Source organism: Thalassophryne amazonica, chromosome 15 (assembly GCF_902500255.1).
Source record: "Thalassophryne amazonica chromosome 15, fThaAma1.1, whole genome shotgun sequence".
NCBI classification, from domain to species: Eukaryota; Metazoa; Chordata; class Actinopteri; order Batrachoidiformes; family Batrachoididae; genus Thalassophryne; species Thalassophryne amazonica.
In genome coordinates, this window is record NC_047117.1 from 60351007 (window position 1) to 60367700 (window position 16694).

General features: G+C 43.9%; 1 protein-coding gene across 2 annotated transcripts in view; it reads left to right on the forward strand.

Moving 5' to 3' along the window:
* The first annotated feature begins 486 nt into the window (after window positions 1–486).
* The window catches only part of cygb2 (cytoglobin 2), a 101386-nt gene continuing 85178 nt past the window's right edge, over window positions 487–16694 (forward strand). Inside the window, exons 1-2 of one of the 2 annotated variants that reach the window (XM_034188890.1) lie at window positions 487–852; window positions 1001–1301. In XM_034188890.1, the coding sequence (XP_034044781.1) occupies window positions 1105–1301 (197 nt within the window). In that variant the 5' untranslated portion in view covers window positions 487–852; window positions 1001–1104. Of the gene's footprint in view, window positions 1302–16694 lie in introns of both variants that reach the window. The other variant, XM_034188889.1, reaches the window with a different exon arrangement.

Below are 16694 nucleotides of genomic sequence, written 5' to 3' on the forward strand. Positions count from 1 at the left end.
GGCTTATCTAAGAGTTCAACATCTGGATGTGGTTTATGATGTATTAAACTCAAGAAAATATCAAAAACTACCTTCTTATAGTCCAGTAAAAAGAGGTTACAAAGTGCAGCTGAATCTCTCACAGATCCAGTGCTAGTGGAAAGCCACGATTGCTATAGTTTGTCATTTCTGGTTTCTGCAGTATACATTTGGTTTCAGTCTACTGCATAAATACAGCAAAGGAAACTCAACAAGGGCATAAATCAAGACAGCACTGAGATGCTACACCTCACAACTCTCATACGAGATAAGCCTTCACACAACGCATTCCGACCCCTTCAAACTGTCACAGCTGTGAGCTTCTTTGACAGTTTCTGTTGAAACATTCTATAATAAACTGAGATGAACCTACCTGTCCATTTTTAGTCATACTGAGTGTAGAATTATACCATTGTCTGGAATTGTCAATATGTAGGCACAGAGTGTGTTCCTGCCAAATTTCCACTCCCACCCCCATTTCTAATTGATTTTTCTCTCCACCTCACTTTCGGGTCGTCACAGTGCACAGACCACTGCCTCTGAAGCCTCATCTTCCCATACGGAGAACTAATCGGACAGAGAGCGAGCACGCGAGGCAGAGAGGTAAAGTGACAGGATACCAGCAGCATCACTGGCAAGCATCTCCCTGACTGGGCGACAGAACGCGAGAGGGGCTGGGAGATGAGAGGAAAAGTCAGAAGGGGAAAGAGGAGAGAGAGTGCGTTCAGCTTCTGGAGAAACAAGTTCTTTTGAGTGGAGGGAGGCCGAAGTCCACAGAAGAACAGGAGCTCAAAGAAGAGTTTGAAAAAGAGAGAGAGGATTTGTGGCATCGCGGTGGGTGGCACTGGGGGCAATCAGCGTTTCATTTTCCTTTTGTTTTTTTTTTTTGGCTGTAAGCACCGTCTGGCTCCTCTCTTCTTCTTCTCCCCTCCTCCTCCTACACCTCTCTGCTCCTCTTTTCATCCTGACTCTCCTCTCCCAGCTCCCACCGTGGGGTCGCAGCTTTCCATCACACTCCCCCCCTCCCTTGCTCCCTACCTCCCCCGGGCCCTGCTGGGAGCCTCCGGGCTGCTGCGCCGCAGGAGGATGTCTCGCCGGGAGTCTCCACCACTGCCGCCTTCACCGCCTCCCCCTCCGCAGCTCCTAGGAGTGCAAAGAGGAGAGGTGGAGGATCGTCCGGAGCGTGCGGAGCCGCTGTCCGACACGGAAAGGGAAATCATCCAGGACACGTGGAGGCACGTGTACAAGAACTGTGAGGATGTGGGAGTAGCCGTGCTCATAAGGTGAGTTTTAAAGGTTTCAGTGAGAGAAAACTTCTTATTGTCCTATTTGAGCCTTGTTGAGTGTCCAAAGAGTCGACCTTTTTGTTACTGTTGCTTGGGAAGTCATTTTGGAGTTTTGTTTTGTCAGTTGTACTTGCCCGTCTTTGTTCTTTGACAAGGTATTACCCATGTTTCTTTGCCGGATTGTTACCAGGTTATCTGGCAAGAGATGCTATTAAATGTATATACTGTGACTAATCCAACACGCAGCCTATTCAAACAGACAAGGTTCACACTGCCAGAGAAGGAAATTTGTCACTTCACAGCAGTATGACATTCCCAAATATTCCAGTTTTGTAGGAAGTCATCTTGGAGTATCAGGAGTGTACCGTCTTCCAGCCGTACACAAGACCAGGAGGGGCCGTGAAGGGCTGAAATGATGCAGAATTTTCTTGCTCTCAAACACGAGCAGGTGATTTCAGGGGTTTAAGTTGAGGGGTGGAGAGGAGCAAAGAAAATAATGCCCTGACCCTTCATGGCACAGTGTTGCCAACCCCCCTGAAACAGACAATCTAGGATGAAATTTGTTGCACATGTGCACACATGGAGGCAAAAACCTTAACTTCCTGTGAAACTGAGTACAACTTATATACAAGATGGTCGCTTTACTGCTATAGTAGAGATACAGTATTATTGTCCAAATATTCTTTTAGTTTTTCTTCACAACCATATCAGGATGAAATCATTTTAAAACCCATAGGAATATGGCAGTGTGGTCTCATTTGAGGGATAAAGTGGTAAAATATGATGCAATAATGTGACATCCGTGGACAGACGAGGGCTGTCCCCATTAGAAACATGGCACTTTCTCTGAGTTTTTGGGCAAATTACATGCAAACAAAGTGAAAATGCAAAGAAAAAGTGACATTGTGGTGGAAAGTGGACACGTGCTACGATTTGTTTCTGACCCAGAGCTCAAACATGTCGAGGCGGTTATGCAGGCAAGCTATTCTGGCTAGGTGTGTAGGCTAACACTTACTGACATGACCTCTCACATTTGCCTCAAACGAGACTGCGCTGCCCAATTGTCCATGCAGAATATTATGGCCGACCTCTTGCAATGCACCACATGGTCCTAAATGTTGTGTTTGTATGGGTCATGGTGGTAGCAGACTATCCAGTTCATCCCACATTTCCCTATCCACTGCCAGGTCCTCTAATTCCTACTGGGGAATCCCTAGGCATCCCCAAGCCATCTGGGAGATGTAATCCCTTCAGCATGTCCTGGGTCTTCCCCAGAGCCTCCTTCTTGTTGGACATGCCTTGAAGACCTCCCCAGGGAGACAACCATTCATTAGTTGTGTACAATATGAATGCACTCTGTCATTCACACCCACTGAACATGAAGCCATAATTGTGTTAGCAATGCAGAGCTTTCAACATTTTATGCAGTATTGTGGACAGAATATTAGCAGGGGTGGTGGCCAAGTGGTTAATGTGCTTGGTTTCAGTGCAGAAGGCTCCGGGTTCAAATCCCACCCCTGCCACATTTCTCCATGTAATGTGGAGTTGCGTCAGGAAGGGCATCCGGCGTAAAACCTGTGCCAGTTCAACATGCAGATCCACCTTGGATTTGCTGTGGTGACCCCGAGTGCAAACAAGGGAGCAGCCGAAGGGACTTACTATTGTGGACAGAATATTAAAGCCAGAGCATGTTGGTTGATTTGGAGTTGGTTCAAGGTGGTAGATGGGGTGGGTGGGTAATAGGCGTTGGGGCCTCAGCCTCTGGGGAGTGGGTAGTCTCAAGTGAGCCATTGGCCCACCTTTTCTGTGGGGTTTGATGCCTATCTGAAGCCGATGCTGTGGGTCTGTATTCTCTGCCTTGTACTCACAATGGTATTTGCTTGTGAGCAAATCAGTGTGACTGGTCTTGTTCTCCGAGGGTAGTTAGGGCCTCCTGGTGGTGCAGGATGCTGACCATCGGGCCACCTGCCCTTGTCTGCAGAAGCTGGAGTACTTGACATGGGATGCCTACCATGACTAGGGACTCTCTGGTTGCAAAAGTACCTGGGCAGCTGTAGTGTGGGGGCAACATAGCATTAATGCAACTCCACATATCTGCTCACTTTATCACTCATTTCATTACATACATATCGCCTTCACATACACAACACATACAAAAACTAATGCCACTCACAGTGAGTCTATACTTTTTAACTTTTAAAAAAGCCCTGTGCTTAGTATGTGTTGTCATGGATACTTCTTATTGCCATTTTTATCATGGTTGTATTTATTTGTGTATTATTTTCTTTATGATCGATTTCAATAAAAAAAAAAAAAATAAAGCAACAACAATCTGTTGCAATGCACAGGACTATTAGGCATATCTGTACAAAAGTATTATAAAGGGGAAAAACATGAGCTGCATTAGTCTCTAAGTTGCATTTACTGTTTAAATGTGGTGCTACTGTTTCATGTAACAAGAAACAAATTTATTTAATTGGCACATTTTTTCTTTGTTACGGAACCATCACGTTAGCAAGCAGAAGCTAATGGGCAAAGTCTTTGTAGGAGAAACAAACTGCTTCTTGTCATCACTGAACAGATGAAAATGTCAAAGCAGAGTTAAATGTGTGCACATTTCCACCACTAAATGTAAATAAACATTTTGAAACGACAATGCATTTTAAAACAATTTTATAGTTAGCTTTGTTTAGCCTAGAAATGTTCTCCTGTTGCTTTACTAGCTTTTTCACAAGTCCAGACAACTCAAGTGCAGAGTAGTACGCAAGTTAATTCCGATCTTTATTTAAGAGCCTATGAAGGTTATTCCCTGTCTTTATTCAAGAGCTTGGTTTATTTTATTTTTTTTTCTCTCTCTTTTGAAAAACAAAGATTGCATGGTCCTCAGGGAACAGTTGACCTGCTGCTCTTCCCTTGTAGAGGTCCTGGGAGAGGTGCTGTAACTTACAGGCCTATCTCTATGTACTTTTTGGACTTAGAGGAGGACGAGGATGATCCCATCAGTGTGTCTTATGGGAGGTTCTGCAGGAATATTTCTCACACCCTTGCAAGTGGTTTGTTGAGTTTTGTTGGTACATACTGAATTCTGTGAGGGTTGTGCCTTATCTTGAGTTCTAGATATAATTGCCATAGACAGAATTTCAAAGTGTGAAAAAGAGTGTGTTATAGCATCATCAGGATTGCACCTGCTTGTGGCAGGTGATGTAGTACTGCTGGTGTGTTCATATTGTGAAAATCAGTCCTTATAGTGATGACAAGGTAAGAAGGCAGTACACACCATCAAGAATGAATTCATGGTTTGCTCGAGAAAACCAGCTATTGCTCCCTAATGACTGGAAGCAAGATCCTGCCTCAAACAAAAGAATTCAAGTATTGCGGTGCTTGTCTTGTGTGTGTAGTAAGTGAGATCGGGAACAGGAACATTGTGGCAGAAGCAGCAGCAGTAGTACTGACAGTACCTCAGACTGCTTCAGACAAGAGAGAACTGTGCCAGAAGGCCAAGCACTCAGTTGAATACAACCCTCACCTTTTCTCCTGAACTTTGACTTAGTGTCTTGAAGAATAAATTCATGGATACAAATGGCTGAAATGACTGTACTTCATAGGAGGGGATGTGATAAGAAATATGTGCCCCTACAACTGCTGTGTGGTGTGCAAAGATTTGTCAGATTAGGCTTTTGGCAAGGTGATTGATTCTGGGTTTATGCTGTGGGCTGAAATGTATTAGCTATAATTTGGTTATGACATAAACAAACACAGTTTGATGAAATTAGGTGTTTGAACAGAGCTTAGGTCAAGGAAAAATTGATTTTGGTGAAGATCTGACTCAAGGGTTAGATCTTGCCTTTAATCTTTGTTCTTTGCGCTTTCATCTTGAGCCCTTTGATCCTGTTCCTGCTTATTATTTGGTCTTTGATGCTGATTCGTTTGATCCTCTCAACAAGATTAGCTAACTACTTCAGCAACTAGGATCTAAGTTCAGAATCAGTTTACTGAACCTGATTCCTTTGACACTTCCTTCATATAGCAATAAAAATACAAATTCCTTGAAGAGGGTCAAAGAACAGCAATACAGATCAAAGCTCAGCCATCGGTATCCAAAGTCAGGATCAGTAATCAAGATCAGACATCAACAATCAGGATCAATGATGATTACAAAGATCAGCAATCAACATGAAAATTCAGTAAGGTATGTCTTCTATAATATATTCCAGTTCTAAGGTAGAACTATACAAGTATACGAGGTCTATTAGAAAAGTATCCGACCTTATTATTTTTTTCAAAAACCATATGGATTTGAATCACGTGTGATTACATCAGACATGCTTGAACCCTCGTGGGCATGCAAGAGTTTTTTCACGCCTGTCGGTTACGTCATTCGCCTGTGGGCAGTCTTTGAGTGAGGAGTGGCCCACCCTCTCGTCGATTTTTTTCATTGTTTAGGAATGGCTCAGAGACTGCTGCTTTGTTTGATCAAATTTTTTTCAAAACTGTAAGGCACAACTGAGTGGACACCATTCAATAAATTCAGCTGGTTTTCGGTACAAATTTTAACGGCTGATGAGAGATTTTGGTCTGGTAGTGTCGCTTTAAGGACGGTCCACGGCGCCTGACGGCGATCTGCGCTTCGAGGAGGCAGCGTCTCGCCGTTTCAAGTTGAAAACTTCCACATTTCAGGCTCTGTTGACGCAGTAAGTCGTCAGAGAACAGAGAACTTTCAGAAGAAGTCGGCATGTGGAGTTTATTCGGACATTCCATTGTTAACGGTCATTTTGTAATGAAAGAACGTGCGGGCACAGTCGCGTGTTGGGCTGGACCCGACCGCGGGGGGTCGCGGCAGGAAAAACACCTCAGTTGGAAATCTTAACGGGCAAGTTGGAACATGCCCAAGCTGTTAAACAATTTCTCAGTTACTCACTTGTTGAAAGCCATTAAAAGCCGCCTGAATTCTACAAATGGTTTTCAACACGGAGGTGTTTTTCCTGTCGCGGCACACACAGATTTGCCGAGTCGTCACGGAAACGACTCGGCGAATTTGCGCGTACGTCTTTCATTAAAAAAATGTCCTTAAACAGTGGAATGTCCGCATAAATTCCTCATGCCGGCCTCTTCTGAATCTTCTGAATTAAGCCTTAAATTAGGATGTTTTCAGCTCGAAACAGGCCGACGACAGCGCCTGGAAGCGCTGCAGGACGTCCCGCTCCATGGGAAGTCCTTACACCGACAGAAACACCCCATAATCTCTCATCAGCCGTTAAACTTTTCACAGAAAACCAGCTTAATTTCTCGAATAGTGTCCACTCGGATATTCCTCACAGGTCCAGAAAAAATTTTGATAAAGCAACGCGCGCCGTCTCGAGCAGCGTGTGAAACAAAGGAATTCAGCCGAGAGGGCGGGACCACATCTCACTCAAGGCCTGCCCACAGGGAAATGACGTCACCGATACGCGTGAAAAAACTCACGCATGCGCACAAGGGTTCAAGCATGATTGGTGTAATCGCATGTCATTCAAATCCATATAGTTAAAAAAAATAATAAAAGGGTCGGTTTATTATCTAAGAGACCTCGTATACTAAGGTATATCTAAATATCTAAAAAAGGAAGAGTAGAATAGAGTAGAGTAGAGTCACTTAGGTGCCTGGTCTTGAGAACCAGGGAAGGTAGGTTGAAAAGCTTTTCTATCCCATGGGAACTCTCCCTACCCACCTAAGCGGCTCAAGAAAATGGACATATCATAATGTATCATAAGACATATCATAAGAAAATAGACATCATGTATATAAGTGATATTAAATAATAAGAGTAATAAACAGTACGAGGTCTGTGAGAAAAGTATCCGACCTTTTTATTTTATGCAAAAAATATATGGATTTGATTCATATGTTTTTACGTCAGCTAAGCTTGAACCTTCATGCGCATTGCGTGAGTTTTTTCACACCTGTCGGTTGCGTCATTCGCCTGTGGGCAGGCTTTGAGTGAGCACTGGTCCTCCCCTCTCGTCGTTTTTTCATTGCGAGGAAATGGCGGAATGATTTGGGCTTTGTTCCATAAGAATTTTTTCAGAAACTGTTAGAGACAGGCAGCTGGAAACCATTCGGAAAATTCACATGGCTTTCGGTGAAAATTTTATGGGCTTCACAGAGATTAAGGAGTGTTACTATCGCTTTAAGGACGGCCCACAATGGCGCACAGCGCGCCGCGCTCCGAGCCGCGATCGACAGGCAGAAACCACCAGATCATTTCTAAACGGATGGCTGTATGGATCCGGGACCATCGTGTGCAATTTCTCTGGTTATCACAAGAGCTGGACATCAGCCATTTTCTGGCAGATTTCACTTTTAACAAGAGATTTTGTCATGGAAAGCCGCGCGGAGGCTTCGCGCGTATGACGGAGCCGCTGATGGAGCGAGACAAAGAACGCCTCCGTTTTGGAGTGTCAGAGGACAAGTTGGGACATGCCTATCTCGGCTTTCAGTGGCTTACAAGTCGAGTGAGTATAAGAGAAATTGTGGAGAGCTGGGCTTGTCCCAACTTGTCCTCTGACACTCCAAAACGGAGGTGTTCTTTGTCTTGCTCCATCAGCGAATCCGTCGTGACGCGCGAAGCCTCCGCACGGCTTTCCATGACAAAATCTCTTGTTAAAAGTGAAATCTGCCAGAAAATGGCTGATGTCCAGCTCTTGTGATAACCAGAGAAATTGCACACGATGGTCCTGGATCCACACAGCCATCCGTTTAGAAATGATCCGGTGGTTTCTGCCTGTCAATCGCGGCTCGGAGCGCGGTGCGCCGTGCGCCATTGTGGGCCGTCCTTAAAGCGGTAGTAACACTCCTTAATCTCTGCCCATAAATTTTTCACCGAAAGCCATGTGAATTTTCCGAATGGTTTCCAGCTGCCTGTCTCTAACAGTTTCTGAAAAAATTCTGATGGAACAAAGCCCAAATCATTCCGCCATTTCCTCGCAATGAAAAAAAACGACGAGAGGGGTGGACCAGTGCTCACTCAAAGCCTGCCCACAGGCGAATGACGCAACCTACAGGTGTGAAAAAACTCAGGCACGCGCACGAAGGTTCAAGCTTGTCTGACGTAAAAACATATGAATCAAATCCATATATTTCTTGCATAAAATAAAAAGGTCAGATACTTTTCACAAGACCTCGTATATACAAGAAAAATGTTTTATATATAATATTATAGCAGTTAGCTTCTAAAACCTAAATATTAATATAGGAGAAGATTGTAGTATACATATACTTAGTTTGTAGACTGGTAGTAAAATTAAATTATAGCTAGCTAATGGTTATTATATTATAAAAACAGAAGCTATGATGTAATATGTATTGGTATCTATCCAAAGTAAACCCTGCTAGCATACCATAGGAAGATAAAATACATCATTTATATGGTATCAAATGGAAATCTCAAATTAGGTACTATATGTTGATATCTCTTAAAAAAAAAAGAAAATAAGGAATCATTAAAGATCTGCACCATGTAAAATAAAATAGTAAATAACGAAAATAAGCTAACTATAGTTAGCTACTGTTAAATTAGCCATTAAAAAGCCAATCGTGCCTAGCTAGCTAACAAGATAAACAAAACCGGTAACTAGCGTATAAAGTATAATAGTGTGTTGGGAAGGTGTCGTAGCACGGACCCACAACAGGGGGCACAAAGGAACGGACAATGAATAAGCCAAATAGTAACAATTTAATGTTGTGACAACACACAACTAAACACACAAGATCTGTAAAGTCAATTAACACCAGGTGACGTGTGGGCAGGCTCGAAGATAGAAGACCCCCGACGAGAGATGAGCCGCGTCCCACACGGCTTCCACCACCAACGGCCTGAAGAACACCGGAGCCGCCAAATCCCGAGTCCCCAGGTGGCCTCTGTCTTCGGCTGTCGACCCTGGTACTGCTGGCAGAAAACAAAGACAGGATGGATGAGTGTGAATTTGCACACTCAGTAATCCACAGTCTGCACTCAGTTAGGAGGGAGCACCTCCACCTCCAATCACACACTCGTGCAGCTCCTGTTTAACCACTTATCTGATTGGAGTGTGAAGCGAAGCCGTCGCTGATCACACCAAACGCCAATCCCACGGATAAGGCAGACACAACAGGATAACGGCTGCAAAAGAAGTTCAGATTATCACTCAACGATTTGAGTCAGCAGAGAAAATTACCTCTTCGGTAGTTGATTTCTCGGCGAGGAGGTGGAGTTGCAGTCCGGCCTTTATGGTGATGATGATGATGATGAATGAGTGACAGCTGGTGCTGCGGATGAGTGACAGCTGTCACTTCTTCTGGGTCTGGCGCCCTCTCGTGCTTGGAGCCCGCACTCCAAGCAGGGCGCCCTCTGGTGGTGGTGGGCCAGCAGTACCTCCTCTTCAGCGGCCCACATAACAATAGTGTAGTTGAACCCTACAATAACGGTATTAACAAATACAGATAACAACAAATGTAGACAAAAGTGTGTTTTATTAGCGAAGGCCTCAAAGCCATAACCACACAATGAAAAAAGGAGATTAAGGGAAAATGGAGGACTGTCGGACTTTGGCAGAGGTATGCGCTCAGTGGATGCCTTTCTATAGTGGGGCCTGTATCGAATCGTCTTGGTTTTTTTAAATGAGTATCAGGATAATCTGAAATGTCCACTACTGTATGGAAGAAATAATGAGTTCTTGCAGAAGAATCATAAAAGATTTACTAAATGTTCAAAAAGGAGACAGATAACATCAATAATTACAGTTTACGCTTCAGAAAAATTTGCATCTTTAAAGTTAACTTTCACCACAGATTACTTTCTTTATAACTGATGTGAACAGTGATGTAATTATGTACATATTGTGTATCAAATCACTATAGCTATGTCTTTCCACCCCTATAGTGACTTTCTATTATTACTTATTAATTTCAGATACCTGTATTTTATTGCCTTTTTTGGTGTGCCAAATGTGAAATTTGTTGACCTGTAACATTTGGTCACTTATTTATGGCTCGGACACACTGCATATGATGATTCCTGAATGAAGGGAAAAAAGTAAAGTCACAAATCGTTGAGAAAAGGTGGATGAATGAGCTTTATCACAGAATAGCCTGTGAATCAAGAGCACTAAAGGGAAAAAGGAGGAACAAAACGAAACAGAAGCTAACATTGATCTCAATGGTTTAAATGAAATGCCACACAATGCCATGTGTGTCTGCATCTCTGCAGGACCCGATGCTGGGACAGAGCTCAGCTGCACACAGAAGCGCATGATCTGACCCACTGTGGAGATCTGTGCGCACCTCGGTGGATCCACCTGCTCTGGTTCCTTGTCCGGAACAAAAAAGGGATCATCTCCTTCATCATCAGAATCCTCACTGTCTGGTTGAGACTTAGATGATATGCTGTGAGCTCCGTCTTGCTCCAATGGAAAAAAAAACAAATAACAAAAACTGAAGCGCATGTTCAACATTCATAAGATGCCTCATTTTTACAAAAAAGAAAACACTACCACACAAACCACACATGCTAAATACTCCACCAAAATATAATACACACTGCAAACATGGCAAATATTTCTCAAATCGCTCAAATACCAAAACTCTAATCGCTGTCTGTACACCCGAAATGCGTGCATACGAGACAGAGGGAGGGAGGGAGGGGGAGGGAGAGAGAGAGAGAGAGAGATAGTGTTGTCTGCATGCTGCACATGCTTCACCTTCTCTCCAGCTGATCACACTGGGTTTTCTGTTATCATATGTCACACCTCTGTGGATCAAAGCTGTTCACAAGCGAATGCCTGCTGCTGCTGAAACTTTTTTCCACACTTGATGCTCAAAGTCACGCTTCTGTAAACTGCTGCCTGGTTTGCACAAACGGAGGTGCAGTTCACTCTGACAGATCACAGCAGACGACACGAAACATTATTACGTCGTGTCGGCCCTTAGCGCCACAGAAACAAACGAGGCTGATCACGCTCCTGAAAAGGAGTTTGCTGCTAACAAATACACAGCCATCAACGATCGTGTCAGCTGTCAGCAGCTCCACAAAAACAAACGAGGCTGATCGCACTCCTGCAAAGCCCCGCTGCTGTGAACAAATATGCAGTGATCAAGGATTGCTTCTTCAAAACTTTTGAACTGTCAGACGCTGACAGGATGAGCAGGCTTTTCTCTCTGCACAGGCTGGATGACAGCAAGCTCTTCAGAGTTCATGGACAGAATGCTGCAGCTCCAGCCAGACTTTTTGTGCAGCAACTCTTTGCTCAGGTGCGCACAGCGCTGGAACAACACCACAATCGCAGACTGCTGTGGACTGGTAATTCTTCCTGGGTGGCCAGCACCACGGCATGACCGCGGCAGCACTCACCACATCACACGCAGTGGTAGAAGCCCCACACCGCACACACCAGCACTGCCGTGGAGGAGCTGCATCTCTCCTCCACAGCGCTCACAAACCGGCTTCTGTACTGTGTGAAAACATTCAGCTGGTGAGACGAAGTCAAACTAAATGCTAACATTTCAAAAACTAAGCAAACAAAAACCATCAAGAACTACAGCAAAACGAAATACGGACAAATTGAGGTTTTCAGCTGCATTCGTTCAAATTTTTCAATAGTTTAAAAATCTTGCCAAAGCGCCAGCTGCGGGAACGAAGCTGCGCAGAAATTAAACGATGCCAATGAAAGTCAACGAAAGTCCAGATTTCTTGCTTCGTTGTCCTTCATTAAGTGCCATGTGACCAGGCCTTAAGCTTGACAATGTGCTCACCCTTAAGATACGGTCAAATTAGATATAAATGTAGGCTTCATTTGTGTTGGCGTGGCCAACTCATGGTTACTTGGCGTTACTATGCACAATGTTTAACCCCCAGAAGCCCAAATATAGAAAAAAAGTGAAAAAAAATTTCAACCACTTAGATTTTGTTCTAGGTGGCATCTGATGCAGAAATCAGTGTTGTGTGGGCCGCTGAAGAGGAGGTACTGCTGGCCCACCACCACCAGAGGGCGCCCTGCTTGGAGTGCGGGCTCCAAGCACGAGAGGGCGCCAGACCCAGAAGAAGTGACAGCTGTCACTCATCCTCTGCACCAGCTGTCACTCGTTCATCATCACCACCATAAAAGCCGGACTGCAACTCCACCTCCCCGCCGAGAAATCGACTACCATTACCAAGGTAATTTCTCTGCTGACTAACACTGTGTGTGTAATAACTTGAACTTCTATTGCAGCCGTTTTCCTGGAGTGTTGCCTTATCTAGAGGATTGGCGTTTGGTGTGACAGCGACGGCTTCGCCTCACACCCCATCTCAGATAAGTGGTTGACCAGGAGCTGCACGAGTGTGTGTGATTTGGAGGTGGAGGTGCTCCCTCCTAACTGTGTTCGGACTGAGAATTACTGAGTGTGCGGACTCACACTCACTCATCATATTTCTGCTTTCTGCCAGCAGTACCAGGGTCGACAGCCGAAGACAGAGGCCACCTGGGGATTCGGGACTTGGCGGCTCCGGTGTTCTTCAGACCGTTGGTGGTGGAAGCCGTGTGGGACGCGGCTTCTCTCTCGTCGGGGGTCTCCTATCTTCGAGCCTGCCCACACGTCACCTGGAGTTACATTAACTGTGCAAATTACTGTACGTTTCGTTGTGTATTATCACAACATTAAATTGTTACCTTTTTGGCTTATTCATTGTCCATTCATTTGCACCCCCTGTTGTGGGTCCGTGCTACGACACCTTCCCAACAATCAGTGTGTTTTTTTAAATTTTCACATTTTAGTAAGTTTTTGGGGGATGTTGTAATATTGCAACTTTGGGCCTGAAGGATTGCAGAATTTCAGTCTCACTCTGAACACATCATAAGGGTTTGTTTCTACTTTCCTGCTTATAAAGGGACACAGAAGACTATGTATCCACACAACATCATCAACAACAACAATAATAATAATATTAATAATAACAATAGTCACCAGTCATATTTTTATGAAAAAATTTGTTACAAAAATGAATATATCATTTCAAGACACTGATTCCAAACTGTACAATTCGTGCTGATTCCTTAAGAGTAAAGTAAGTCCCTTCGGCTGCTCCCTTGTTTGCACTCGGGGTTGCCACAGCAAATCCAAGGTGGATCTGCATGTTGAACTGGCACAGGTTTTACGCCGGATGCCCTTCCTGACGCAACTCCACATTACATGGAGAAATGTGGCAGGGGTGGGATTTGAACCCGGAACCTTCTGAACTGAAACCAAGCACATTAACCACTTGGCCACCACCCCTGCAGTTCTTTTGCTCTGAAAAGCAAAGGCGGACATTGCACTTTCTGCACAAAGTGGTAGTGTAGCCATTAGTACACACCGTCTGCACCGTCCCCTACCACCTTTGATGGTAAAATGTCCAGTCATGTCTTTGCAAACTTCCTTCGGTGGGTGCGCTTTTGTCTTCTTGGGTGTCATGACAACTCCAGAATTCACAGGGCTTGAAGATGGTCGCCCTCGTTTTGGCACTGAGCCGATCATGATCAGTGTTGATGCCAACTGGGCCTAGAACCGTCTTCTGCTCAGCATCACTTTCTTTGGGACACCCAAGGTTTTGCAGTCCCGTTTGTAGAGGAGCCAAGCATTGATCACACCTCGGATAATGGTGTGCCAGAAAATGTACATGTACCAGCGGTAGGACTTCAGTGGGAACTTGTATTTTGCTGCAAATGAGTCCAACAAATCCACTCCGCCCATGAACTTGTTATAGGCAGCGACAATGTGAGGCCTCTCAACTTCAACAAATCTTCTGATGGTTTTGTCCCAGCGCTGAATCTTCTCCACTGGTTGTGGCCCAGTAAAGGATGACACAAGTGTAACCTGCCTGTTGTCATACCATGTCACTGCACAAATGTTGTGGTTTCCCTCCACTCTGACATCAAAGCTTCCTCTCCCCTTTTTCTTCAAGCTTTTCTCATCTTCCAGGTTACAGTTGGGAAGGCGTACATGTCTGGCTGTTCCTGTGTAATGAATTCCACAATCACGCAGCCTAACAAACAATGGGACACTAGTGAAATAATTGTCTGTGTAGATCTTGTAGTTTTGACCATGTGGAAGTGTGGAGGCAAGCTTCATCACAACATCCCCTCACAGTTCAAGCTCAGATTTTGCTCGCATACCATTCACACTGCCTTGGTACACATCAAAATTGCATAGTATACCAGAGATTCTGGTCCTCACCCATGGGTTTGGCTGCCCATCTTCAGGTACATGCCAATCATCTGTTCTATTTCCTTTTTGCCTGTGTTTATGGTTGTTCCATTCTTTTGGAAACTGTACTGGTTGGTGTTATCAACCAGATCCTTGATCATGTCCTCTGTTACAAACTTTTGAAAGTACTCCAGTGGTGTGCAGAGGGAGGGGAAACCATTAGTGATATCCTCACCAGAAAAATCAGTACAGGGACTGATGAAATCCTTTTTCAGCCAGCGATACCGGTCACGGGGCATGGACTGGGCACATGGATTCACTGTCTCTACTTGGACTGGAGTATCAAAAGTATGGTGGTTGTTAGGTTCTTCATTTTTCTTCTCCACAGCACTGGGATGTCCATGCTCCTCATCATCACTGGAGTCTGAGGAAAATTCAAAGTCACTGTCCCCATTCTGGATGATATCAATCACATCCTGCACACTATAGAATTGACAGCTCTTCCTGATTTCAGTCATTCTGAAATGGAAAAGCAACTCATTATTTTCCAGACAATTGCAAAGTAATTGGAATTGGCAATTGGAAAGTAAGTGTTACAAAAAGCTTTACTAATTAACAGTACTTATGTCTACACAAAAGATTCCCACATTCCTAAAATTTCACACATTCCAGACTTACATCCCCACCTCCCAGAACATTAACACCTGATTACAATTCAAGACCAGAGGCAGCAACAGAGGACCAGTAGTACAGTATTTTTCAGATTACATGTTTACTACATAATTCTTTCTATCCTAAAATATACTATTACTTTCTTATTGTAATTGAAATGTATCAATTAATTACTAATGTAACACAAAACATTGCATTTTAATCTAAAATCAAACAAATGGAAAAGACAGTTCCTCTGTATGAGGTGCAAGGTGCAGACTGAACTTTTGCTACAACTTGCCCCCAGCGTTGTAATATCACAACATAGATAAAACAAGCTAAAAAATCTCACAATATCAGTATATTCAATCATGTCCTCAAATAATCATGATTTACACACATCAATTGTAACAGAAAAAAATATTTCAAACATTTTACTTACTTGAGTCTTGATTTATCTCTCCAAAAACGACAGGGTGTTGTGCTTCAAAGCTGAACTCCAAGTGGTATGACTTCATGGCCAGATAACCTGGTCTATTTACACACACTGCCATCCAATGGCATTGCAAAACAGAACAATGGGACCTATTTATCATGTAAATGCAGTTTAAAAAAGAAAAAAAAATGGGTGGAAGGTTTTTTTTTATTTTTTAAATGTAATGTGATATTACAACACTGGGCCTTTGGGGGTTAAATAGATTATAATAGACGGGGAAACCCTTTAACAACATGCTTGACCGCTTAATGGAACCAGAGTTCAATTGATTGGTTTCCAACCCTTTTCACGATGACATTCACAGTGAAGAGAAGAAATGCTAAACAAACACAGCTGCTTCAGCGTGTACTCTGCCATGTGGGATTTCTTTAGTTGAGGATCAACTAGCATACGTCACAGTACCTTCACGCTAAATCAGTCAGATTGGCAGTCACTGTGACGCATTGCTCAGTATTTGCATAAAGTAGACTTCTCGTCTATTTTCGGCCCACCTAGCTGGTGACTTAGTGTCCACTTGTCTGTTGTTGCTGTAACTGCTGGACATTATGGACAATGGCAGTCAGCCTCTGCACACCGTCATCAGCAACCACACGAGCCTCTTCAGCCACAGACTGCTCCTTCCAAAGTGCAGGACCAACAGACTGAAAAACACCTTTGACCTTCAGGCAATCAGACTGTACAACTCCTCACTCAGGGGGAGGAGGAGTAATAGGAAGACAGAGGTCAGGAATGAGAGTAACAGTAGTAGCCAGTAAACCAGTAGCGAGCAGTATGTCTGGTATTTATATTGCGTGTCTGTATTGTGAACTGTTTTTCTTTTTTACTTTCACTTTTGATGCTGTGTGTTGCTATACAATGCTGCTGGAACTTCAATTTCCCTGAGGGAGTCTTCCCAAGGGATTTCTATCTAATCTAATCTAAAACACTCACTCTGATTAAAAATGAATTGCAGCTTGTCGTTTTGCCTCTGTAACTTGTAGCTAATGTGACCGAGGGGTTACTGACGGAATGAGGAGTTCAGATATTTGGAAATGAATCCCTCTTACGTGATAGTGAAAGAAGACCCTTAG